Below are 27454 nucleotides of genomic sequence, written 5' to 3' on the forward strand. Positions count from 1 at the left end.
AAAAAATGATACAAATGAACTTATTTACAAAACAGAAAAAGATTCACAGACTTCGAAAACAAATTTATGGTTACCAAACAAAGTGGAGAGATGGGGGATTGATAAATTAGGAGTTTGGGATTTACATATTCACAGTACTATATATATAATCAACAAGGACCTCTTGTATAGCATAAGGAATGCTACTCAATATTTTGTAATAACCTATATGGGAAAAGAATCTGAAAAAGAATGGATATATGTATATGTATAACTGAATCAGTGCTATACATCTGAAACTAACCTAACAATGTAAATCAACTTTAATATAAAATAAAAAGTTCAATTAAAAAAAAATTCCCACTCTGAAAAGTTGAAAATCACGTCACTGTTTTCAGGAAAACTGATAGCAAAGTTAGCAATGTGGGCTCAATGTCAGGTTTCCAGGTGAGCGTCCATCCCATTCTCATTCTCTTTTTAATTAAAATGGGGTAAATGAGAGAAAATACCTTTAAAAATGTTGTCAAGATTACATAAAATATACACATAAAACAATAAGAACCGACTTGATATGTGAAGCAGTTTGGTCATGAGTATTGTGTGATTTTCATTCCAACAACACAACCAAACAAATTAAGGTGAAGAACATCAACATTTGAGAGGATAATTTTAGGGGGAAACCATGCCACATTTGATATAAATGCTACAAATCTAATGTCGGAAATCGCTGGAATGGCTGTAAGAAAGCTGGCCCAAGATAGATATGTATGGTCTGCAAATAGGAAACAAAGTTAAAAAAGGAATTACTGACGAGGGTGTTGAGGAGAAACTAATACAAAAATAAAAGCAAAGTCATAGGTGCTTTGAAAATAGAAGAAATGAAGCATGTCTTTCAGGGTCAAAAAAGAACCAAGATATTTAAATTCACAACATTTGTTTTTGAGCCTCACAATGTCCACTTAGTTCTGAGGCCAGTGACCCATCACAGACAAGGGGCACCTTGGCTGAGGAACCTTCCCAGGGCCCCTTTCACATACATCCTTGTTCCTCAGGCAGTAGATGAAGGGCTTCAGCGTGAGGGTGACCACAGTGTACATTACAGAGGCAAAGGAGCTTCTCCGGGAAGAATGAGTCATATCGGTACTGAGAGAGATACCCAGGCTTGTCTCATAGAACAAAGAGACCACACAGAGGTGAGACCCACAGATGGAAAATGCTTTATATTTTCCCGCTGCAGAGGAGATTCTCATTAAAGAGGAGACAATTTGAGAGTAAGAGAAGAGGATTCCAGTGAGGGGAAACACACCCAGCAGGGCAGTGGCCACAAACAAGATGATGTTACTGATGAGGGTGTCAGAGCAGGCCACCTTGACAATCTGAGCCAGTTCACAGAAGAAATGTGGAATTTCAGTGCCAGTACAGACGATCAGCCGCCTCAACAGAATATGAAGCAGGGCAACCCAGAAAGTGATGAGCCAACACATCAGAGCCAGGAGGCCACACAGGCGTGGGTTCATGGTGACCGTGTAGTGCAGGTGGGGGGAGGCAGATGGCCACAAACCGGTCATAGGCCATCACAGTCCGGAGAAAACCATCCATTCCAGCAAAAATCATTAAAAAAAAATACACCTGAGTGAAGCATCCTGTGTAGGAGATGTCCTTGCTCTGTGCCTGGATGTTCACCAGCACCTTCGGGACAGTGGTGGAGATGGAACATGTCAACAAAGGAGAGGTTGGTGAGGAAGAAGTACATGGGGGTGTGGAGGTGGCAGTCTGAGCTGACGGCCAGGGTGATGAGCAGGTTCCCCAGCACAGAGACCAGGTACATGGACAGGAACACTCCAAAGAGGAGGGGCCGCAGTTCAGGATGGTCTGAGAGGCCCAGGAGGAGGAACTGTGATACTCCTGTATGGTTTCCTGCTCCCATGTCGCTGGTGTGTCTGCTGGGGAAGGAGGCAAAAGCAAGGTTCAGCTAACAGCTGATTGTGGGAAAGACTGGAGAAGAGGTAGAGGATCTCTGGAAAATAACTCATTGGAGAGAGGGTCTAGATTCCAAAAAAAGGAGAGAAAGAAACAGAACTGGGTTCAGTAGAAACTAAAGTACCCACAAACTAGACTTCCCCGTCATAGATTAAATAACTATGGGACTGTCCCAGTCTCACTATTCTAGAGGTAAAGCCCAGTACCCACCCTCTCTCCTCTTTTCCTTCTTACTCCACCAGGTTTAGTGGGACACGGTCCCTGAAGCTTTCTCTTCTCTGCGTTTTGTCCCAGGGAAACCCATTTGGGTTTTCACTGAGGCTGGGATCAGAGAATTACAGGGAAGGTGCAATGGGGACATTACTGCCATCTTAAGGGTTGAATTCTCAGGGGTCCTCATTAAACAAATTGTTCTAGTGACTTTACCCTTTCTAAACAACTCAGCTCCCTTGAGGTACGAAGATAAGAAAATGGAAATATTTCAGCCAGTGTTCTGTGTATGTAGGCAGTAGTGGGGGAAGAACGTACATTCTCCAAGAAGAAATTCTTCTTCCTTTGGTCTGACTTAAAAGTGACAATGTATCTCCTAAGGAATGTTTAATTTCTACAAGAACCAAAACATGGAAGCCTTTGTTGATTTTAGGGAGGGCTCCTTTTATTACCTGTAAATAGAGGAGTAGGGGCATCTATGTTCCCTTGCACAAAGTATACTGAGACTTGTGAATACATAAATGCCCACTGTCAACTCCTCAGCAGCACACTGACCCAGAGACCCAGAAATCAGTCCAGTTATAAGAGCCTAAACAGGCCCAGGTGGGAAAAAGAACCAACCAAGTCCCTCCTGAGAAGTCGCAGAGCCACTGTCAGAGTCTGACAGGGACTTGGATACCCCTATATGGGGAAGTGCTTGGTATCATCAGAAACAGTGAAATTTAAAAAAAATTTTTATTGGAGTCTAGTTGATTTACAATGTTGTGTTAGTTTCTGCTGCACAGCAAAGTGAATCACTTATACATATGCGTATATCCGCTCTTTTTTTATATTCTATTCCCATATAGGTCATTACAGAGTATCGAGTAGAGTTCCCTGTGCTATACAGTGGGTTCTTATTAGTTATCTATTTTGTATATAGTAGTGTGTATACGTCAATCTCAATTTCCCAATTTATCCCTCCCCCCCCTTCTCCCTTGGTAACCATAAGTTTGTTTTCCACATCTGTGATTCTATTTGTTTTGCAAATAGGTTCATTTGTCAGAAACAGTGAAATTAATGCACTAATGTGAGGTAAAGATTGGCCACCACCATAAGGGGACACAGCTGTGGAGACTGCATGATCGCCCGCTGTGGACATAACAGTAATGATGATGGAAACGGCTGTGACTGTTCCCCAGCTTTCCTGGGTCATGAAGGCTTCACGTTGGCCTTTTCTATCCCAGACGACTTTGGAGCTGGCTGTCTCCCTCAGCCCCAGGCGGTGCCATCCTTCGAGTTCCCCATTGGCTTTGTCCCCTGGCCTTTCTGGGTCCCTGCAGTCAATGCAGCTCTGGTCCTCTCTTCATTCTTCACCCAGATCTGCTGCTCTCACAGGCAGCTGTCTTCCTCCTGCCTTTTCTCCCTCCTGACTGCTTGGCCACTTGACCCATAATGGGTGGTCTGTGATTCCCTGGGGATTGGGACATTCCTGTGTTTGAATAGCTGAGGTAGCTGTACTTGTGAGGCTACTAACCTCCCTGTTCAGGAAACCTACAGGACTGATACTGCATGTGTGCATTTTAAAATTCTATTTTGTGTTAGATGTTTATTCAGTTTTTCTTCTGTGAAATGCTGGCTGAATGGTTTGGTTTTTTTCTTTTCATTTTTTTTACCCAATACATCCCTCTTTTTCTTTTCATTTTTTTACCCAATACATCCCTCAGTTCAGGGTCTGAATTTAGTAGTAATTTAAAAATCTAGGCCTTTTAAAATCTGAGTTTTCATTTGCTAGCTGGTTTAAAACGTCTGTTTTAGGGACTTCCCTGGTGGTCCAGTGGCTAAGATGCTACATTCCAACGCAGGGGGCCCGGGTTCAATCCTTGGTCAGGGAACCAGATCCCGCATGCCACAACTAACGATCCCACATCCCGCAACTAAGACCCAGCACAGCCAAATAAATAAATAATGCAGGGGACACGGGTTCGAGCCCTGGTCCGAGAAGATCCCACATGCTGTGGAGCAGCTAAGCCGGTGCGCCACAACTACTGAGCCTGCACTCTAGAGCCTATGAGCCACAACTACTGAGCCCGCATGCCACAACTGCTGAAGTCCGCACACCTAGAGCCCATGCTCTGCAACAAGAGAAGCCACCGCGATAAGAAGCCTGCACATTGCAATGAAGAGTAGCCCCCACTCGCCGCAACTAGAGAAAGCTGGTGCGCAGCAATGAAGACCCAATGCAGCCAAAAATAAATTAATTAAAAAAAAAAAAAAAAGAAAAATGGTACTGATGAACCTATTTGCAGGGCAGGAATAGAAACGCAGATGTAGAGAACGGACTTGTGGACATGGTGGGAAGGAGAGGGTGGGATGAATTGAGAGTAGCACTGACATATATACACTATGATGTGTAAACCAGATAGCTAGTGGGAAGCTGCTATATAGCTCAGGGAGCTCAGCTTGGTGATATGTGATGACCTGGAGGTGTGGGAGGCGTGGGGGGAGGGAGGCTCAAGAGGGAGGGGATATATGTGTACATATAGCTGATTCACATTGTTGTATAGCAGAAACTCACACAACATTGTAAAACAATTATACTCCAAAAATATATATATAGTGCTGCCCATGACATGCAAAAACTCTCCATAAGAAAGCAGATCCTGGGACTTCCCTGATGGTCCAGTGGTTAAGGCTCTGTGCTTCCAATGCAGGTGGCATGGATTCGATCCCTGGTTGGGGAACTAAGATCCCACATGCCGCAGCAAAAACAAACACACACACACAAAAACAGATCCTAATGTCAGACAACATAGACTTATGCCATGATTACAGGTTTCAGGCTTCTCACTGTGGTGTTATTGTGAGAGTGAATTTGGTTCATGCATAATGAAGGTGGAACTTTCCATGTCTGTCATCATTAAATACCATTTTTTAGATTACTAGTTAGGCTGGTGTTATGATTTTGATTTATTAAAGACTGCAATTTATTTTAAACCAAGAAAAGTTGACCTTTACATAGGGTTAAGATACACCAAATACATGAACATGAAGGAAATATAAGGAACAGATTAATAGACATAAAAACAGGGACTTCCCTGGTGGTCCAGTGGTTAAGATTCTTTGCTTCCAATGAGGCGGGCAGGGGTTCGATCCTTGGTTGGGGAACTAAGATCCTACATGCCTCTTGGCATGACAAAAAAAAAAAAAAAGGAAAGAAATAAAACAGAAGAAAACCTGATAAACAGTTGTACATAGGTGAACTGTATGGTATAGGAATTATATTTCAATAAAGCTCTTCCCCAAAACAAAAGAGAAAATTATGATAGTACCCATATCATTGAGTAGTTACATTTAAGAACTTTAATGTATGAAACATCTAGAGTAATAACATGCAAAAACATTAGCTACCATTATATTTTTACTGCTAGTATTAAAACTTAAATTATTGTCATCAAAAGGAAATGTAGTGATATTGGCATTAGTAAATATCTTACTGGCACAGAAGAGTCTGGGACTTGGTTCAGGTATATATGTAAGAATTTGTTGTTTAATAAACTAGGGATTTCAAATCAGGCAGGCAAAGACAGTTTTTCGATCAGTGGTGCTAAAATTTTTTTTTTGTATTTCTGGAGGAAAATATATTGGATCTACCCCAGTGCACAGAGGAAAATACATTCCATGAAAATTATGTATTTAAATGTTTTTAAAGCAGTACATTTCAAAAGAAATTTAGGAAATTTGTACATGATCAGGAATTTGAGGAGACTTTTTAAAGCAAGGTAGGAAATCCAGAAATTATTTTTAAAAATAATTTTTTTATGTAACTGAAGAATTCTTTAGTTACATAAAAAATTTTACAGCAAAAGATGAAAAATTAATGTAGCAGAATAACTATTTGATAGATGTAAACACTCTTAATAATGTATGGGAACACGCCTCATAAAATGTGTTAGTAAATGAAGGTTTTTAAAATTTTTATTAACTCTCAAAGGCCACTCACTGACACAATAAACAAGATTATCAGAGAAACTTTAGTACCATTCCTGAGCAGGTGAAAAATACCTGGTATCAGCACTATTTTAACATAGTAGGGGAAGTCCTAGCCTGTCTTGTTAGATATGAAAAACAAACTCAGAAGTATGTATCTGAAGACAAAACAATTTTTCAAATTTACAGAATATATCTGTACATTGAAATCGCAAAGGAATCCACTATTAGACTTTAGCATGGTGTCCATATAAATAAAAAGCAATCAGGGGAAACAAAGGCCTAAAAACAGAATCGACTGAATGGACCACCACTTCAAGGATGAGCAAGCTTTTCAATATTGGAGAATCCCTATAAAGGGTCTAGGAAACTCGATAGGTGGTGGGAAAGCTTTTGATGAGCATCCTATGGGGTAGACCCTCAACCCCAGTCTTGCCCTTCCAGACTCTAAACCCCACCCTGGGCCTGGTCCCGCAGCCCCGCCCCTGGGTGTGGGCAGGGTCTTCAGCCCGTAGCCCCGGCTACAAGCCTGTTTCTAGCCTCTACCTCGTCCCTTTGGCCTGATCCTGTCCGCAGCTGCCGTGCTTAGCTGAGCCAAAGGCCCATCCGCATCCACTCCAGAGGGAACTACATACAACTTGTGTGAAGCGGTCTAACCTGGCTGATGCCCGAAGCCCCGCCCCTCCTCTCCGAGGCAGGGAACGGAAGTGAAGCAAGCGGTTCAGTCTGTATTTCCGGCACCGAGTCTGCGTCTCCCAGAGCGATTCCACTTTCGTGGGGGTCAGTCCCATCCCGGCTTGGTGAGGCCCACGTGAACGAGAGGGTCCTGGGCTGGATGAGGGCGTCCAAGGACGAGTTTGTCCCAGGAAGCTTCAGGGGCCTCCGGGGGGCGGCCTGGCCTGCTCTGCTCGTGTGTGCTGGGGCCGCAGGTCCTCCAGGTCCAGCTGTGACCTAGAGATCACTCCTGTGATCGGCTGAACCAAGTTGGGAGACGCATCCAGAGAGCGTCCACCAGGTCTTTCCACCCATTCTCTACTGCTGTTCAGAAGTCTTCAGAGTCAAGTTTGTTCATTTTTCTGTAAGGAAAAGAATTTCTGCTGTTGGAGTCACGTTGACTCCGGCTCCGTGCCCTCATGTCCTCATGGATCTGGCGATTCCCCCATATTCTGGTGAGCACTGCTGGAAAGATGGTTCAAGGGGTCCTTTATTACCCGTACGTTTTCTTCTAAGAGTTCTATGGTTTTAGCTTTTTTTTTTTTTTTTTTTTTTTTTGGCCGAGCCGTGGGGCATACAGGATCTCACCTACCCAACCAGGGATCAGACCCATGCCCTCTGCAGTGGAAGCATGGTGTCTTAATCACTTGACCTCCAGGGAAGTCCCTGAACATAAATGTCGTGGAGGATCCACTTTCAAATATAGCTGTCTAATCCTAAACCTGCTTACTCGGCCTTGCCCGTTCCTTCCCATGGAAACCACAGTAAAGGTGCTTGCCCAGAGTTCTGCTCCCTTCCTCTGCTTTGTGATTAACCCCAGTGCTTACACTGAGTGGCCCTGAATGAAGTGCTGTCTTTTCCCCGGGGAACTGCAAATATAACAAAAGTATAAAACTCTTTCTGGTTTCTCTCTCAGTCTGCATGTGGCTTCGTGATACTTCACCCAAGGTAATATGAGTAAAACAAATGGGACGGTGAGCAGGACTGTTTGCCCCAAATCAGAAAGAGATGCCACTAGACTGCTCTTGGCTTACTAACTGGATTCACTACATGGCAGGCAGAGGCGCCCTGGCAGACACCATTGCCTGCTGGTGTGATGGCACTTTGACCTCTGCTACTATGTGCTGTTTGTTTGACCTTGGTATCCAGATAAGGCTGGCCTCATAACATAAATTTGGAAGCATTCCCTCTTCAATTTTTTCGAAGAGTTTGAAAAGAACCGGTGTTAATTCTTCTTTAAATGTTTGGTAGAATTCACCTGTGAAGCTTTCTGGTCCTTGGCTTTTCTTTGTTGAGAGATTCTCAATTACCGACTCAAATCTGCTTATTCACAATTGGTCTAGTCAGAATTTCTTTCTTCATGATTCAGTCTTGATAGGTTGTATGTTTGTTTGTTTCGTTATTTTTGGCCACACTGCACAGCTTGTGTGGGATCTTACTTCCCCAACCAGGGAGGGATTAAACCCAGGCCCTCGGCAGTGAGAGTGCGGAGTCTTAACCACTGGATCGCCAGGCAATTCCCTAGGTTGTATGTTTCTAAGAGTTTAACATTTTCTTCGAGGTTGTCCAGTTTGTTGGCATATAATTGTTCATATTAATCTCTTCCAATCCTTTTTATTTCTGTGATATCAATTGTAATGTCTCCTCTTTCATGTATAATTTTATTTATTTGAATCATGTCTCTTTTTCTTGGTAAGTCGAGCTAAAGGTTTGTCAATATTATCTTTTAAAAAAAACAACTCTTGGAATTCCCTGGTGGTCCAGTGGTTAAGACTCCGCGCTCTCACTGCTGAGGGCCCGGGTTCAATCCCTCCCTGGTCGGGAAACTAAGATCCCACGCAAGCCCTGCAGTATGGCCAAAAAAAAAAAAAAAAAACCCTTAGTTTCATTGATATTTTCTGTTGTTTTCCTGTTCTCCATTTATTTATTTCTGCTCTGATTTTTGTTATCTCCTTCCTTCTCTTAACTTTGGACTTAGTTTGTTATTGTTTTTTTTTTTTTTTTTTTTGCGGTACGCGGGCCTCTCACTGTTGTGGCCTCTCCCGTTGCGGAGCACAGGCTCCGGACGCGCAGGCTCAGCGGCCATGGCGGGACCAGCCGCTCCGCGGCATGTGGGATCTTCTGGGACAGAGTCACGAACCCGTGTCCCTTGCATCAGCAAGCGCACTCTCAGACACTGTGCCACCAGGGAAGCCCTTTTTTTTTTTTTTTTTTTTGATGTGGACCATTTTTAAAGTCTTTATTGAGTATGTTACAATGTTGCTTCTGTTTTATGTTTTGGGCTTGTTTTTTTGTGTGTGTGGCCCCAAGGCAAGTGGGATCTTAGCTCCCCGACCAGGGATCGAACCCACACCGCCTGCATTGCAAGGCAAAGTCTTAACCATTGGACTGCCAGGGAAGTCCCTATAGATGTATTCTTTTTTTTTTTTTAATTTTTGGCTGCGTTGGGTCTTCATTGCTGCACGCAGGCTTTTCTCTAGTTGCAGCGAGCGGGGGCTACTCTTCGTTGTGGTGCACAGGCTTCTCATTGTGGTGGCTTCTCTTGTTGGGAGCACGGGCTCTAGCGCAGGCTTCAGTAGTTGTGGCACACGGGCTCAGTAGTTGTGGCGCACGGGCTTAGTTGCTCCGCGGCATGTGGGATCTTCCCGGACCAGGGCTCGAACCCATGTCTACTGCATTGGCAGGTGGATTCTTAACCACTGCATCATCAGGGAAGCCCTGTAGATGTATTCTTTTATATATATATATATATATATATATATATATATTATTCTTTTATATATATATATATATATATATATATATATATATATATATATAAAAATTTATTTATTTTTGTCTGTGTTGGGTCTTCATTGCTGTGCGTGGCCTTTCTCTAGTTGTGGCGAGCAGGGACTACTCTTTGTTGCAGTGCACGGGCTTCTCATTGCGGTGGATTCTCTTGTTGCGGAGCAAAGCCTCTAGGCGTGCAGGCTTCAGTAGTTGTGGCACACAGGCTCAGTAGTTGTGGCTTGTGGGCTCTAGAGTGCAGGCTCAGTAGTTGTGGTGCACGGGCTTAGTTGCTCCATGGCATGTGGGATCTTCCTGGACCAGGGCTCGAACCCGTGTCCCCTGCATTGGCAGGCGGATTCTCAGCCAAAGCGCCACCAGGGAAGTCCCTGTAGATGTATTCTTGATGTACTTGTTAGGAGTAACGAATTCTGCATCCTCCTATTCTGCCATCTTAACTCCTCCCCAGAAATTTTTTTTTCAGTTAGGTTTTTGATTTGAGATTTTTCTTAATATAGGTATTCATTGCTATTTTTATATATATATATATATATATATATATATATATATATATATATAAAAATTTATTTATTTTTGTCTGTGTTGGGTCTTCATTGCTGTGCGTGGCCTTTCTCTAGTTGTGGCGAGCAGGGACTACTCTTTGTTGCAGTGCACGGGCTTCTCATTGCGGTGGATTCTCTTGTTGCGGAGCAAAGCCTCTAGGCGTGCAGGCTTCAGTAGTTGTGGCACACAGGCTCAGTAGTTGTGGCTTGTGGGCTCTAGAGTGCAGGCTCAGTAGTTGTGGTGCACGGGCTTAGTTGCTCCATGGCATGTGGGATCTTCCTGGACCAGGGCTCGAACCCGTGTCCCCTGCATTGGCAGGCGGATTCTCAGCCAAAGCGCCACCAGGGAAGTCCCTGTAGATGTATTCTTGATGTACTTGTTAGGAGTAACGAATTCTGCATCCTCCTATTCTGCCATCTTAACTCCTCCCCAGAAATTTTTTTTTCAGTTAGGTTTTTGATTTGAGATTTTTCTTAATATAGGTATTCATTGCTATAAATTTCTTCTTATAACTGCTTTGCTGCATCTCATAAGTTTTGGTATGTTGTGTTTTGATTTTTGTTCATTTCAAGATTTTTTTACATACAGTAATGTTAGGGTTTGTTATTACCAGGTCTTATATGTCAAGTAAGAAGTAAGAAAATCCTAAAATGTGAATATCTTTGGTTCAGCAATGCCACTTAAATAAAGGTATTTATCTTATGGAAAAGATACAATAGACTTGTAAAAGATTTAACTACAAGGGTATTCATTATAGTATTGTATCAGTGGCAAGAAAGATTGGAAACAAGTCTCTAACAACAGGGTATTGCTTTAAATATAGTTTATTCATGTGAAGAAATACAATGCAACTACTAAAATGATGTCCTGAAAAAAATATTTAAATACGTGGACAGCTTATTGAGTTTAAAAAAGCAGATTACAAAACATTATAATGTGGTCTTATTTAATTACAAAATATGTGCATAGGAAAATGATTAATTGTGGTTTACGTAGTTGATGGAATTGTGGGTTATTTCTCTTTTTGCTTGTCTTTGTTTTCTACAATAAACATAAATTGATTACCAAAAAAAGTATTTTTTAATTTCCCTTTTAATTTCTTCTTTGACTCATTGATTGTTCCACATATTTTGCAAATTTTCTAGCTTTCCTCTTGTTGATATCTAGTTTCATATCATTGAGTTCAGAAAAGATACTTGGTATGATTTCAAAAGTCTTCTTGAATTTGCTAAGACTTATTTTGTGACCTAATATGTGATCTATCCTGGAAAATGTTGCATGTGCACTTGAGAAGAATGTGTATTCTGCTGCTGGTTGGATGAAATGGTCTTTATATATCTGCTAAGGCCATTTGGTCTGAAATGTATTTGAGGTCAATATTTTCTGTCTGGAAATACTGATTTTTTTCTCTGGATGATCTGTCCATTTTTGTTTGTTTTGGGTTTTTGTTTGTTTGTTTTTGGCTGCACTGTGCAGCTCGAACCTGGGCCCCCACTGTGAAAGCACTGAGTCCTAACCACTGGACAACCAGGGAGTTCCCCATCCATTGTTGAAAGTGGGGTATTGGAGTCCCTTACTGTTATTGATTTGCTGTCTATTTCTCCCTTCAAATCTGTTAGTATTTGCTTAATATATTTAGGTGCTCTGATGCTGAGTGCATATATATTTACAATTGTTATATCCCCTTTATCATTATATAATGATCTTCTTTGTCTCTTGTTACATTTATTGACTTAAAGTCTATTTTTTCTGATATAGGTATAGCTCCCTGCAATCTTCTGGTTTCCATTTGCATCTTTTTCCATTCCTTCACTTTGAGCCCCTGTGTGTCCATAAAGCTGAGGTGAGTCTCTTGTAAACTATACTGTAAAATATAGTTGGGTCTTGTTTTTTATCTATTCAGCCACCCCGTGCCTTTGGATTGGAGAATTTAACCCATTTACGTGTACGGTAAGGACTTACTAATGCCATATTCCTGTTTTCTGGCTGTTTTACATAGTTCCTTTGTTCCTTATTTCATCTCTTCCTGTCTTGAAAAGATGTTTACCCTGCATCTGATTAAACCTGCAAACCTATGCTGTCCAATAAGCTAGCCACCAGCCACATGTGACTATTTACTTTAAATTAGTCAAAATGGAAAATTCAGTTTCTCAGTCACACTAGCCACATTTAAAGTGCTGAATAGCCACATGTGGCTCTAGGATACGATATTGAACAGTGCAGATTTAGAACATTTCCATCATCACAGACAGTGGTGCTCTAGACCAGGGTTTCTCAACTTCAGCTCTATTGACATTTAGGGCCAGCCAGTTCTTTATTTTAGGAGGTGTCCTGTGTATTGTAGAAAATTTCACCACATCCCTGACCTCTGTACACTAAATGCCAGAAGCATCCCCAGTTATGAAAACCAAAAACATCTCCAGACATTGCCAAATGTCCCCTGGGAGCAAAATCACCCCCATTGAGAACCACCACTCTAGAGGTAATTTTCAATTTATGGGAAATGCAGGTAATAAAAAAACAAGCTAAAAGAAACCATGAGAAAACAATGAGACATCCATAATGTGGGATATTCCACAAGAAATTGACATGGATTCTTCAAAATAATGTCATGGAGGGAAAAAGAAAACGGCAAAGGTACTGTTCTATATTAAAAGAGACAATAAAAACCAATGTAATATGTAAACCTTGATTGGGCCCTGGACTAAATAAATAACCAGCTCTGTAAGAATATGGCCTGTGTATTAAATAATATAACTGAACTATTTTTAATTTTTGTAGGTGAAGTAACAATATTGTGCCTAAGTAGAAGAATGCCCTTCTTCCTAGAAGATGCATACCAAAGAATTTAAGTGTCTGTCATAACATCTTCAACTTACTGTAGTTTTAAATGGTTAAGCAGTGGGCAAAAAGGATAATGGTTGGGGGCAGTTTGTGGCAAAGGGTTAACAATTGATGGTTCCAGGTTGAGTGTATTCAATTCAGTATATTCTTTCAGCTTCATGGCAAGTTTAAACTATTTAAAAATAAGAAATTGAGGGAATTCCCTGGCGGTCCAGGGGTTATGACTCTGCGCTTTCACAGCTGAGGGCTCAGGTTCAGACCCTGGTTGGGGAACTAAGATCCTGCAAGCTGCGTGGTACAGCCAAAAAAAAAAAAGTTGGTAGGAAGGGGGGCATAAGGGGAATCCACTTTTGGTCAAAAAAATATTTCATGTTATGATAAAATAAATTCTAAATTTTTGAATAACATTATTTTTTCAAAGAAACTAGCATGGCTTTGTAGTGACCATGGCAAGCTATAGCTGAATGAAATGTTACAACACTATTGAGTCTAAAATTATTTCAAAATAAAAAGTTTTTCTAAATTCTATGATAATTAATTCAGGGTACTGTTTAATCCTTGGAGTGTGTTCAAAATGCCTGCTTTGACAGCTCCACTACTGTGTGTGATAGTCATGTTAATTTTGAGATGCCCAAAACTGATTCACGATTTTCCCCAAAATTTGTTCCTGCTCCATCTTACCGCATTTCAATAAATGACAGTTCCATTATTGCAGTTGCACAAGCCAAATTCCTTGGAAGTCATCTTTTATTCCTTTTTTTTTTTCCTCAGAGTGCACATGTAATCTGCTGCAAAATCCTGTCAGTTCTACACTCAGAATATATAAAGAATACAGAAAATATATTTATAATTCATCCACATATCACCATCTTTAATGCTACCACTGGACTTCAGGGCTTATCTGTTTCAGCAGCCGGAGTTTCCTTAACTAATATGATTGATTGAATGATTGATAGGAAGAAAGAAAGAAGAGAGATAATGTTAGGTAATAGAAAAAGCATTTTGTGTTTTTATGTAGTATTCTTCTAGTTATTTTATTTGTGAATTTTAATATTTTTCAGTTGATTCTTAGACATACAATCTTGTTTTGATCGCTTTACCCGTTCTTTTGAAGTAAGTTTCTTTCATTTCTATAAAATGTCATAAGGCTCTGCTAAAATCTTTTTAAACAGTGTTAAACTTCAAGAATAATGTTAAAACTGAGCTTTTAAAAATATTATTACCCATCTGTTAAAAATAACAATAATAAGCCATTACATGTAAACATAAATATCTTTATTTTTTTTGAAGTATATTTCCCAAAACAAAAAGTTTAGAGGGAAGAGTAGCATTAGTATATCTCTTTTTTTAAGGCAATTTTTTATTTTGTGGTCATTTTTTAGATTGGCAGACAAGTTGCAAAGATGGTACAAGAATCCCCGTTTACTCTTTTTTTGGCCACTCCACACAGCATGTGGGATCTTAGTTCCCCGACCAGGGATCGAACCTGGCCCCCTGCGGTGGAAGCACACAGTCTTAACTACTAGACAGCCAGGGAAGTCCCTTGCATATCTCTTTAATGTCTACCTAACAGTAACAGCTGGATTCTCATATCTGCTTTTACAATCAATCTGTTGTGATATGTTGTTTTTTTTTTTTTTTTTTTTTTGTGGTACGCGGGCCTCTCACTGCTGTGGCCTCTCCCATTGCAGAGCACAGGCTCCGGACGCGCAGGCTCAGCGGCCATGGCTCACGGGCACAGCCGCTCCGCGGCACGTGGGATCTTCCCGGACCGGGGCACAAACCCGTGTCCCCTGCATCGGCAGGCGGACTCTCAACCACTGCGCCACCAGGGAAGCCCTGATATGTTGTTTTGATTGAAGTATTTAAAGAACTTCAGCTATACATAGATACATAGATGGAAAAGGGATGAGTATTTTTACAGCCTCTTCAGATAATTGTGAATAGTCTTTGATACTGTACCAAAATTAACAAGCAGTCATTTATTTCTTAAAGATGAGTTGCACTGTGGAATCTGAAACTATTATCAATAAACTTGTCATACTCTGTCATACTCTGTTACAAACAAAAATCAATTTCAGGTTGACTAAGAATTTAAACGTGAAGCCAAACATCAAAAGCTGAAGAAGACAATGAAGCTGAACATATTTAGAATCGGAGTTTGGGGAAGGATTTCTTAAATGAGACACAAAAAGAAAGACTAACACATTAAACTAAACTAAAATTCAGAATCACTGTTCATCAAGACAGCATAAAGAGAGAGGGACATCTACAACAAAAATAGAATTGGTATCAGAGATATCACACTCCTAAATATCACAGGGAAATGACAAAATACAGAGAAAAATCAGCAAAAACATGTAAAGGTAATTCCCAAATGGAAACTCAAAAGAGCCAATAAATATAAAAAGATGCCCATTCTCATTAGTAATCAGCAAAGTACAAATTAAAATGAGATACATTTCACATAGACTACAAAACAAATTTGAACATAAAGATTCTACACTCAGCGAATTCATTTTTAGAGTAACTCATGTATATGTGCAATGGGAGGTGTGCAAGAATGTCTACAGCAACATTATTCATAATGGATAAAAGCTGCAAACAACCCAAGGCGGTAGAGCAATCTTCCATCTCTTGGCTTGGTTGATGGGTACAAGTTTATTCGTTTTTTTTAACTGTACTTACACGTTTTCATCAAATCTTCTCTATTTCCCATTTTTTAAAAGAAAAATGTGGAATAGAAATCATAACTATTAAGGTGGTAGAAATTAATCCAGTATGTTAGGAATCACAGTAAAAAAACTGGATGGGTTTACAGATTGAAAGACATTTTCAGATTGGATTGGGGTGGGGGTAGGATCCAGCTACATCCTCTTTACAAGAGATACATCTAAGTACACAGAAGGTTCAAATGAGAAGGATGGAGAACTATCTAACAGACAGAAAACTGGCATGGCTTTATTAATAACATCAAACAAAACAGACCTAAAAAATCTTTCTCCTTATTGTCTCCAGTTTTTCTCCTAGTTTCTTCTGAACCCATTTCAATCAGGTTTTTGTGGACAGTAGCTCACAGAATCAGCTTTGACAGTGACTCCCATTGCTATTTTGATATGTGTTGTCAAGTCCAGTCAGAAGGAAGGGAGAAGGGCCGAGGAAGGCTGGGTCCAAAGAGTCTTGGACAGAGGCGCAGTCTAGCCAAGTTAGGGCCAGACCAGTGGGGGGTTCTTGAACCATGGCCATCAGTGGAAGAGCCCTACAACCCACAAATGGGCTTGTACTATATTACTCCTGCCAGGCTTAGTCACTGCTAGGAATAGTCTTAGCACAACCCCAGAGGTAGTTTCTGGGAGGGTCAGCAACCAGGGCCACCAGCAAACTCAGCCCCCTAGTTGGGTACCCAAGGGGTAGATTCTTATGACTACTGCACCAGAACAAACTACTCAGCTGGGAGTAATAAACATTTCCTGAGAGTAATAAAAAGAAATTCCTGATAGCTCCCCCACCATGAAACTACAATGAAGACTTTTTTTTAAAAGAATATTTCTTTTTCTCATGTACCATGAGTCTAGAAATAAGCAGTTCAGGGTTGGTACAGCCACTCAGAGAAACCACTGAGAAGCAAAGAGCCTTGTGTTCTGGCTGCACCATCTTTGCCTGTGGCTTCTGCCTACTGGTCACCTCCTTCCAACCCCAGGCATTGTATTTACTTTCCAGGCAGAAAGAAGGAGGAAGGACCAAGGACAGAGTGAAAATAACAAGCATGGGACTGCCCAGTTTTCAATGGCTTTCCCAGAAGCCACACCAGTGGCTCCGCCTGTCTACCAAGGCTCTGGGACATTCCTTCAAGAAAGGCTAAGAGAGAGAGCTGGGTTTTTCTGTTTTTTGTTTTACAGTAAACATTTAACAAGTTGAGCAAAATCCAGGTTCTGAGAGTCAGAAGAAGGGGCAGAGTGGACACAGAGACAGCCAGCAGTGTCTGCTACAACTGGGCCATAAAGTCCCAACAGATGCCAAAGAATCCACATTCTACAGGTCACTGACTCTGACCACAAACAACTAGAATGGAAACGAAAAACAAGGAGACTAAGAACCCCTGGCACTGCATCTGGAAAACATATTCCTGAATAACCCATAAGTCTAAGAGGTTGTCAAAATGGAAATAAGACAGTATTTAGAACTGAGCCACAATAAGTAAAAAGATTACTTATCACAACTTTCTCAATAACTTAGAGGGCATTTAGAGGGATATGTGTGGCCTTGAGTATTTATATTATGAAAGGAAATGCAAAGAAATTAATGAACTAGGGGTCCATATTAAGAATGCAGCATAGGGAACTATACTCAATATTTTATAATGGCCTATAAGGGAAAAGAATCTGAAAAAAAAAAACACCCCAGATATATATGTATGTATAACTGAATTACTTTGCTGTACACCTGAAATTAACACAACATTCTGTAAATCAACTATACTTCAATAAAAATAAATTTAAAAAAGGATGCAGCATAAAGGCAAACCCACATTCACAACATTGGCATGGCCTCTCTCTCAGAACGAGTTCTCTGGTGAATAGTAAGTGAAGATCCACCCCTGAAAGCCCATCCATAGTCATTATACTAACAGGACCCTCCTTCGTGTGTCCTCACGTGTCATACAAGGATGAGTGCTTCTGAAGCCTTTAACAACTTTTTCTGTGGAAAAAAAAAAATATGATGGTTTTCCGTGCAGGCATACAGTTTCTGTCCTATCTGATTCTTTTGAGTCGAATAAAGTGACTTTTGTCAAAAGGCTCTATTTAAGTGTCTACTTTCCCAGGCCTTCTTACATAAGATTTTTTAAAAATAATTTTTAAAACTAAATTATATTTCAAATCCTCAAGAAAGGATATTTATGGGAAGAAATTTGATTATAGGTTGTGAGCTGATAACATTTTATCCATGTTAAATTTCCTAAGTGTGTTAATGATATTTTGATTATAGAGGAAAATGTCGGAAGACAATTCTCCACAGGTAGCTCACGTTTCCACGTGTCTTACTCTGTTCTGGACTATGTCTCGGAGCACAGGGCAGGTTTGTTTGCTGTCCAGTGTAATAAAGTTAAGATCTCCCTCCCGGGCAAAGATTGGGCAGGTTTGTTTGCAGCTCATTAGAAAAGCTTGGGGTTCCACAGCTGTGACACAAACTCAATGTGTACCAGCCACCTGGTCTGTCTGCTTCACATCACCCCTGTGGGACTTGGGAGTCGAAGGGAATTGACAGGAACGTGAAGCATCTGCTGCCTGCTGTGCTGTAATAAAGCCCTTGGTCTCTGACCCAGAAGTCTGGTGTCTTGGCCAACATCCATTAAACTGTGGGAGACTAATTAGTTAGCTTGAAAGTAGGGATGATGATCTTTCCGTTCTCGACAATGTCCCTGTTCTTGGGGGTAAATGCTAAAGAAGTCTGATGTCTGTAATGGCTCCCCCATTAAAGAAAGTTACACATAAGCAAAGAAAGATACAAAACAATTGTCAAAAAACGCTGATAACTGGTGAATCTAGGCAAAGGCATGGACTTTGGGGGAATTTCCCCAACGAATTTTATGAGGCCAGCATATCCCAACAACAAAAGAACAGCATGACAAAAGGAAAATTTGCAGGCTGGTCTCACTCAAAGATGCAAAAATCTTAGCTAGCAAACTGGGAACAATGATGTGTAATAAATATGTTAGGGTCAAGTTACCCAGGAATGCAAGGTTAATAGCACAGTGGAAAAATCAGTTCAAGTAATTTACCACACAAACATGTTAAATACAGAGAAGTTACCTGTATTCATTCATTCATTCATTCAACAAATACTTATTGAGTGCCTACTATGGGTTCTACCATTGTTCTAGGGGTTTTGAAATACATCAGTGAACAAATATTATCATCTGAGGAGATGCAGAACAGACCTTTGATAAAAATGCGACATCTGTTCATGATAAAGAACACTAACACCCTAGGAGGAGAAGGGAACTTTCTTATCCTGATAAGGTTATCTACAAAAATGTTACAGCAGATACCACACTTAAAAGATAAAATAGGAAAAGAATGCCCGTTAAGATCAGGAAAAAGACAAGGATGCATAAGACCATGCCTAGTCATAATGGTTCAAGCCCCAGCCAGAGACAGGCAATAAAAGCTTAAGGAAGTTGTAAGGATTAAAAAGGAGCAAAGGAAATCTGTATTTGTAGATATGATTATCTATAGAAATCCACAAAAGATCTATGCATCAGTTATTAGATAGAAGTGTAGCAACTTTGCTACGAGCAAACTCAACACACAAAGAAAATTCTCTATCAGGACCAGCAAGAGACATATACCTCTAGGCCTTCTCCAGAAACCTTATACCCTGATATAGTTTAAAGTATTCAGAGCCTAGGAAAGGAAACCATTCCATGTCTCACAAAATGTCCAAAAAGACTTCTAAAGAACACAAGGAAAAGAACCAAATTTAAAAGTGCAGCATGGAAACTACAGAGTAAAAAGAGGAAGGCCCTGAAAAAGATGACATTGCCGAGATAAATAAATACCCCATCTGAACCCCCAATAAATGAGTTAAAGAGTGTTACACTCTTTAGATCATTCAGTCCAAAAAGGATTCATTAACTGGATGCTAGCTTTTGAGAAAATAGAGTGCGATTGGCATCTATGAGGAACACCACAATTCCAAGGACGACTTCAAAACAGTATTATGGGTATATCCTGCCACAATGGAGACTGTGGCTAGATTTATCAAAAAGAATGCATAATGGAAGCACCTTTTATAACAGCTTTAGTGAGGTATAACTTACATACTGTAAAACTCACCCATTTGAAATGTACAGTCCAAATGATTTTTAGTCAACGTATAGCGTTGTGCAACTATCAACATGAATCGGGTGTAGAACATTTCCATCAACCCAATAAGATCCCTTATGCCTGCTTAGTTAATCGGGTTCCCCCACCAGAAACAATAACCTACTTTCTGTTTCTGTGGCTTTGTCTTTTCTGCATATGTCACAAATGGGATCATACGGTCTGTGGTCCTCTGTGACTGGTTTCATTCACTGAGCATAATGTCTTACAAGGTTCATCCACGTTGCAGCGTGTATCATCAGGACTTCATTTCTTTTTATCACCAAATAATACTTCACTGTATGGATAACTACATTTTGTTTATCCATTCTCCAGTTCCCAAAAGGGAAACTTTTGGGGTTTCCCTTTTTGGCTATTATGAAACATGTTATGAACATTTGTGTGCAACTCTTTGTGTGGACATATCTTTTTATTTCTCTTGGGGGTCAAATGGTTTTTCATTATGACCACATATCATTTTACATTCCCAGCAGCAATGTATGTTCCCTGAATTTTGGAAGCTGCATTTCCCTGGTTCCCCTTTTCCCTCAAGAACCATGTTTGTCAATAGAAATTATTATTTTTTAGATTTTTTTTCTCCTTTTGGCTGTGCTGCTGTGGCTTGTGGGATCTTAGTTCCCCAACCAAGGCCCCTGCAGTGAGAGCACCAAGTCCTAACAACTGGACGGCCAAGGAATTCCAGATTTCTTAAATATTGAGGATCCAGTGTCCATACTTCAAAGTTGTGCATGTGTTTAAAAAACAAAAAAGCCAATAAGGTGAAGTGCTTTTGGAAAACATGAGCCTCCTTTCTCCACTTATTTATTTATTCAGTTGTGCTGGGTCTTAGTTGCGCCTTGCCAACTCCTTAGTTGCGGCACATGGGCTCCTTAGTTGTGGCATGCGAACTCTTAGTTGCGGCATGCACGTGGGATCGAACCTGGGCCCCCTGAATTGGGAGCGCAGAGTTTTAATCACTGTGACACCAGGGAAGTCCCTCTCCACTTTCTTAATGCAAACTCTTTGCCTTAAAAGAAGGATCAGCCAGCCTGGCTTCTGTTTATGTAAATACAATTCTGTTGGTGTACAGCCACACCCATTTATTTATGTATTTTCTGTGGCCACTTTTGTGCCACACGGCAGAGCTGAGTAGTTGCAACAGAGACCATCTGGCCCACCAAGCCTAAAATACTACGTCTCCATTTATCGAAAAAGCTTGCAGACCCGTCTTAAATAGTAAGTTTAAAAATCTGCACAAAATACAGAGTTAAACTACTGTTTTGGAGGGCCAAGAAAAGTATATCAGGCTGACCTGACCTAGAACAGTAAATATGCCCTGCAAATTAACCCCCAATGCAACTGTTTTAAGGTGTTTAGAGTTCTGTACAAAGCTCTTGATTGGAGCACTGGGAAGAAAACTGGCCTACCAGATCATGTGATGTGGGCATGCATGAAGAGGGAAAACAGCTTACATGCCTACTAGGCTGTTGGTTAGGGTTAAACTGCCCAGGCTTAATGTCAGGTTGGTTTTGTTTTGGTTTTTTTTTTTTTCTTTTTTTGGCCGCTAGGCGGCTTACAGGATCTTAGTTCCCGGACCAGGGATGGAAACTGAGCCCCCTGCAGTGGAAGCTAGGAGTCCTAACCACTGGACTGCCAGGGAATCCCCTCACCCCCCACCTTCTTTTTTTCCTGTCAAATTGCTGCTTCTATTCTGGAATACAAAAGCATTTCCATTTCCACAGTTTACAGCTTTGTTAATGTTGGGCAAAATCAGTATGTTATGCTTTCTGGGATGATGGAAATATTTTATAACCTGATTGGGGTAGAGATTATAGGGGTGTATACACTGGTCAAAGCTCACCAACCTATACATTTCAAATGGCGCATTTTATGTGGAAAGTAAGTTATGAGACAGAATTATAAAATTAAACATCATTTTTAAGAGAGATATTCAAAGAAACGATTGCCTACATGGAAACTGTATTTAAAGATTTCTTTTTTGTTCATGGAAATAGGGTATATAAAAAAAACAGGGCTTCCCTGGTGGCACAGTGGTTGAGAGTCTGCCTGCCGGTGCAGGGGACACGGGTTCGTGCCCTGGTCCGGGAAGATCCCACATGCCGCGGAGCGGCTGGGCCCGTGAGCCATGGCCGCTGAGCCTGCGCGTCGGAGCCTGTGCTCCACAACGGGAGAGGCCACAACAGTGAGAGGCCCGCGTACCGCAAAAAAAAAAGAAAAAAAAAAAAAGAACAGAGATATTTAACTATAAAATACTGTGATTCATCAATCAGCACACACTTCCATTTCCTGGAGTTCATCTACTGACTTGGAACATAAATTACGTGGTTAAAGATGTAAAGATTTTGAACTAACGCTCATTCACGTTGTGTTCTCTTACTGTATTTTGGCTTTTCAAAGTACTGCTCGTTGAAAAGGAAAGTACTATGTTTTACAAGTCTATTCGGAAATGTTCAACAAAATTTAGTAGAATTTTTAATAAACATTTATCTCTAGCATTCAAAAACATTAAGAATATATGTTTACAAAGAAAAATTACATTTTTAATGTATTAGCATTTAGGATGATAAAATGTGATAAAATATGAAGTGCTTAGGAAGACATCTGACATTAAATGTGCCAGACCTTCATAGGAAAATACATAAAACTTTACTAAAAGATATTAAAGAATGCCTCCATAAATGCAGATACTGAGTTCATGGCCTGAAAGATTTAATAACATAAAGATGTTGATTCCACCAGTACTGATTCAATGCAATTCCAGACATGATACCAATGTGATTTTTTGTGATTCTCCAAGCTTATGCAGAGACATAAAAGGCACAGAAGAGACAAGCCACTCTTGAAGAAGAACAAGTTGTAGGAACCTGCCTAGATATTAAAAAAAATTAGGCATAACGTTATTAAAGATGGTGCCATATTGATGCAGGCCTAATAACCTGACCAGAACTGCGTGGAAGGCCCAGAAACACACACACAAAGAACTTATGGGACCTGCCTTTCTGATGAGAGTTCTAGAAAAATCAGTTCTGTAGGGGAAAGATTAATTTGGGCCCCTCCTGACACCACATATAAAAATCAATAATGGATAGGAAAATATTTTAGAAGACATTTTAGAAGGATATTTTGGAAACATTTTAGAAGATGAGAGGCTTGTAGTATTTATGACTACAGGTTACAGTCCCAACACAATCAGCCAAAGACCACCAGGGACAAAACCTATAGTCTGACAAAGTCAGGTTTACCAGCTTGTTGCAACCAGGTAGACCACACACGTGAGGAACCTCAGGGTGTCCAACCAAACCAAAGAAGACACGTGGATATTATAGGATTTGGGGGAAGGAGAGAGTTTGGATGAAATTCAAATGAAGTAGCATCTTGACAGGCTTAAAAAGTAACGTGACACTGTGAGTTAAAATAGATCTAACAGAGATATCAGATGATGTTTAGAACTAAACCAAAATTTTAAAAACCTTAGCTCAAAACTCATGTAATATAGCCAAATGGGGTATTTAGAGGGATATCTATGGCCTTAAATGCTCATATTCAAAAACACAGACTGAAAATTAATGAGCTAGATTTCCAGCCTCAGGATAGGGCCCTGATAAAAGCAATCCCACTTTCTTCACATTTATATGGTTTCTCTGCCACTCTGAATTTCCTTGTGCAGTAGTTTAAGTACCAGCAGAAGGCTTCCCCATACTGAAGATATTCACAGAGTTGCTGTCATGTGAGATGGATGAGGCTTTCCCTGCTTCCACTCCTACACTTGTCTTTACTGTGACTTCTCACGTTTCCTATGTGATGAATGACTACTGGAAAGTTCCCCACAGTCGTTGCACTGCTACATCTTCCCCCCTGCGTGTACCCTCTTGTGGGCAGTCACTTTAGAACTCCTATAGAAGGCATTTCCACAGTCACTGAATTGGCGGCACTTCACCCCAGTATGGGTTCTCATGTGCACCGTCAGATGGAACTTCCTGCTAAAGGTTTTGCTGCAGTCACTGCACAGATGGCGTTTCTCCCCAGTGTGTACTCTCTTATGCATAGTCAGGTCACTGCTCCTGATGAAGGCCTTCCCACAGTCACTGCATTCGTATGGTTTCTCCCAAGTGTGCATCCTCTTGTGTATGGCGAGGCTTGAGCTGGATCTGAAGAATTTCCCACACTGGGTACACTTACCTGGTTTCTCTCCAGTGTGAGTTTGCTCGTGTGTCCTAAGAGACGAGCAGCGACTGAAAGCTTTCCCACACTGAGAACATTCGTAGGGTTTCTCACCAGCGTGAGATTGCATGTGGATCCCAAGGGATGAAGGATAACTAAACGCTTTCCCATGTTCTTTACGTTCGCTGTGTTTCATTCCTGTGTAATTCCTCTTGGGCAAAATAAGGTCAGGATTCCTTCTGATGGCTTTTCCACACAGACTGTGTTCATGGGGTTTCTCTCCAGGTTGAGTTGGTGCCTGTTGATTAAGTGATAAGTGGTAACTAAAGGCTTTCTCACTTTCATTGCACTCGTGGGAATTCTCCCCCATAGAAAGTGTGTACAGTAAAGAAAGCAGATTCCTACCTTAGAAGTTGCTACCACTTTCAGAGCACACAAATTGAGTAGAGGGAATACTCGGACACAAGGTTCCATCATGGCCACATTCATAAGGCTTCTTAGGTACAGAATTTTTTTTCCTGATAGTTGTTTAAAACAAAAACTGAATTCTATGTCAATTCTAAGTCTTATTTATGGACCTACTTACTTGTGGGACCTCTCCATGAATCAATATGGAAATCTGTTTAGAATGTTCCCCAAATTCATGACACCCCAAGACTCTCTCCTGAGACACGACTTCTCTTGGGTGAAGGCCACTGACTGGCCCCATGTCTCGCCAGGTAGTTGTGCTGTTCTATCTCATGGCAATTCCCTCCTGCAGAGAACCAGCAATGAGCCCTCATGAGCCTTACCCCTTTCCTGCTGGTAAATGGTTTTTCCCAAACTTTATTCTGCTTGGCAGTGGTCTCTTTGGTGTTAAGCTGAGAATTCTGATCTAAAATGAATCGGAGGAAAAAACACTTAAGTTCTTGGAGAAATAAATGATGAGATAAAGGTGATTAAAAAAAAAAAAAAGCCAGGCCCACATAGATTTTTTCATCTACTGACCCTAAACATGAGAAGGCAATGTGACAGGAAAGAATGCACCAGCAGTTAAAGACAGACTCCAAGGATTTCAGCAATGTGTAGAATTTGACAAGGATGTGAACAAGGGGTGGAAATGGCAAGTGACTGGCTAAGAAACAATTTTGTTAAAAATGAGACAGCTGCTAACAGTCTGAGAGAGGGCACTATATCATGCAAGCAAAGTGTGAAGACAGTGGGAAAATGGGCAAGTAGCACACCTGGAAATGTTCTGGAAAGAGGAAGCAGTACTCAGTACTCTGTAATGACCTATATGGGAAAAGAATCTAAAAAAGAGTGGATATATGTATATGTATAACTGATTCACTTTGCTGTACAACAGAAACCAACACAATATTGTAAATCAACTATACCCCAATAAAAATTAATTTAAAAAAAAAGAGAAAGCAGAACAGAGCTTTTTCTAAGAGCAGATGTGGGAGAAACGACAAGGATTCACTGAACAGCACAGGGAACTATATTCAGCATCTTGTAATAACCTATAATGGAAAAGAATTGAAACACAAAAGATAATACAGATATGTACATATATGTATAACCAAATCACTTTGCTGTACGCCTGAAACTAATACAATATTGTGAATCAACTATACTTCAATTAAAAAAAAACGTGGGAAGAAAGAAAAGAGAGAAGGAAAGGAGAGGAAGGGAAGCAGAAGCTTCGAGAGGAAACTCACCCCAAGTGGCCGGAGATAATTTCTTAGACAAAGATGACATTTGAGAAACTCCCTAAAAAGGTCTCCTTTTTCCCAGGGCTCACCTGCACAGGCGTCTTGGAGAATTCTCCTCTTCTTGGTCCTCAGCTCCTCCTGGGTGAGCAGGCTGGGTTTACGGAGATGATACCCTGGCACGTGAGGAAAGACACATGAAGTGGGGGCAGTGCAGGGACGAAAACAGGAGCTCCCCCCGAGAGTAGGGCCGACACTTTCGGCAAATGGGCAAGTGTGAACCCATGAGCAGTAACATGATGGTACCCAGGACCCCAAACTCTTAACTACCCATCATGCCCTACAGGGATCAGGGATCCTCAGACCCAAGCTCAGAGACACACTTCAGGAGCACGGAAGCTTCCAATCATGTAGAAAACTAAGTCAGTGTAATGGAAGAATCTTCACTCTCAAGAGGGAGACACTAGACTAGGGGCTGGTGACTGCAGCCCAAGGGTTAGCCACCTGCTTCTGAAAGTCAAGTTTTATTGGAACACACCCCGCAGATGGTACATTTGTTCATGTACCATCTGCGGTGGCTTCGCCACTACAGCGGCAGCATTGAGGAGTTGCAACAGAGACCCGAGGGCCCACTAAGCTGAAAATATTTCCTCTCTGGCCCCTTAAGGAAAAGTGTGTTCACCCCCACTCTACAATGTCACTTCTTTCTTTGGGGGCTGGGGGACCGTGTCATGAGGCTTCCAGGATCTTAGTTCCCCGACCGGGGATCGAACCCAGGCCCTTGGCAGTGAAAGTGCAGAGTCCTAAGCACTGGACCGCCAGGGAATTCCCTACAGTGTTACTTCTTAAGGGTGGGCCACATCTTCTTCTGTGTCACTCTCTTCCCAAGAGCAAGAACAGTTCCTGCAATATAGCAGGAGCTGGAGAAAGGTTTGCAGCAAAAACCAATGAATGAAGAGATGAGGCCGACCTCACTCACCCACGGAGGCCAGGTTCCTGTAGTTCTCCAGCATCACATGGCGGTACAGGATTTTCTGAGCGGGGGCCAGCAGGGCCCACTCCTCCTGGGAGAAGTCCACCGCTACTTCCTGGAAGGTCACCGGGTCCTGAAACAGCACACATTCGGGCTCAGCTAAGGCTCATCTCCAACAGTGTCCCAGGAGGGAAGGGCATGAGGAGGACATTGCCTGGGGACTGACGCTTGGGAAGTTCAGACAGGAAGGCGAGCTCGCCCTCAGCAATCCCATCCAGCCCCATAGGTGTATTAGTTCTTCAGTGCACAGTTGAACTTTCCAACTAGACTGTGAACCCATCCAGCCTGGGTCCCCTCAGTCAGGCGCCACACAGCACTGAGCTCCCAGTGGCCTGCGAGGAATACTTAGTAAATGAATGAGTGATGTCCCCAAGAGTTCCTGAGACAAAGTGATCTCATAGCCTTTCTTGGTTTTCTGTCACAGCCCACAAGTGAGTATACTGAAAAAAAATTCATAAATACTGAGGCAATGAGAGCATTCTCTGGGAAGTCCCTTAGCCACAATTAGAGGAAGCATGGGGACAAGTCCCAGTGGGGTTTGAGGCTCCAGGCCACCCACACTCAGGGAAGGGAGATGCCACGTTGGACATAGGGGGATATCTGGTTACCTGTGACCAGGTGGTCAGCAGCTCTGGAGCCACCCCTTCCTCCTCCAT

At 41.4% G+C, this 27454-nt stretch overlaps 3 protein-coding genes across 6 annotated transcripts in view; 1 reads left to right on the forward strand and 2 right to left on the reverse strand.

Moving 5' to 3' along the window:
• Window positions 1–22086, forward strand: part of LOC102994299 (zinc finger protein 177) — an 87843-nt gene extending 65757 nt beyond the window's left edge. Inside the window, exons 14-15 of one of the 4 annotated variants that reach the window (XM_055081043.1) lie at window positions 11944–12028; window positions 14721–22086. In XM_055081043.1, the coding sequence (XP_054937018.1) occupies window positions 11944–12028; window positions 14721–14889 (254 nt within the window). In that variant the 3' untranslated portion in view covers window positions 14890–22086. Of the gene's footprint in view, window positions 1–11943; window positions 12029–12966; window positions 14015–14720 lie in introns of those variants that run through there. The other 3 variants (XM_055081071.1, XM_055081066.1, XM_055081061.1) reach the window with 3 other exon arrangements.
• On the reverse strand, window positions 344–25887 carry LOC112067624 (olfactory receptor 7D4-like). Its single transcript, XM_024134069.2, is given in 5 exon segments — window positions 344–1012; window positions 1014–1514; window positions 1516–1696; window positions 1698–1919; window positions 25858–25887. Coding segments are annotated over 4 exon segments (942 nt in total). The 5' UTR covers window positions 1907–1919; window positions 25858–25887; the 3' UTR covers window positions 344–961.
• LOC102993746 (zinc finger protein 239-like) lies at window positions 22957–27454 on the reverse strand. Its single transcript, XM_028495319.2, has 5 exons — window positions 27407–27454; window positions 26745–26871; window positions 25858–25941; window positions 24480–24592; window positions 22957–24372 (listed from the first exon to the last, which is right to left on the reverse strand). The coding sequence occupies exons 1-5, from the start codon at window positions 27452–27454 to the stop codon at window positions 23755–23757; spliced, it is 990 nt and encodes a 329-aa protein (XP_028351120.1). The 3' UTR covers window positions 22957–23754.

Source organism: Physeter macrocephalus, chromosome 2 (assembly GCF_002837175.3).
Source record: "Physeter macrocephalus isolate SW-GA chromosome 2, ASM283717v5, whole genome shotgun sequence".
Classification (NCBI taxonomy): Eukaryota; Metazoa; Chordata; class Mammalia; order Artiodactyla; family Physeteridae; genus Physeter; species Physeter macrocephalus.

What these genes read in the sequence shown, in the direction of transcription:
- LOC102993746 (XM_028495319.2), bottom strand. Translation starts at nt 27,454, where the DNA reads ATGGAGGAGGAAGGGGTGGCTCCAGAGCTGCTGACCACCTGGTCACAG. An exon ending in TCTCCAAGACGCCTGTGCAG is followed by an intron (nt 24,593 to 25,857) that starts GTGAGCCCTGGG and finishes AACAACTATCAG; the next exon opens with GAAAAAAAATTCTGTACCTA. An exon ending in AAGTGGTAGCAACTTCTAAG is followed by an intron (nt 24,373 to 24,479) that starts GTAGGAATCTGC and finishes CTTAATCAACAG; the next exon opens with GCACCAACTCAACCTGGAGA.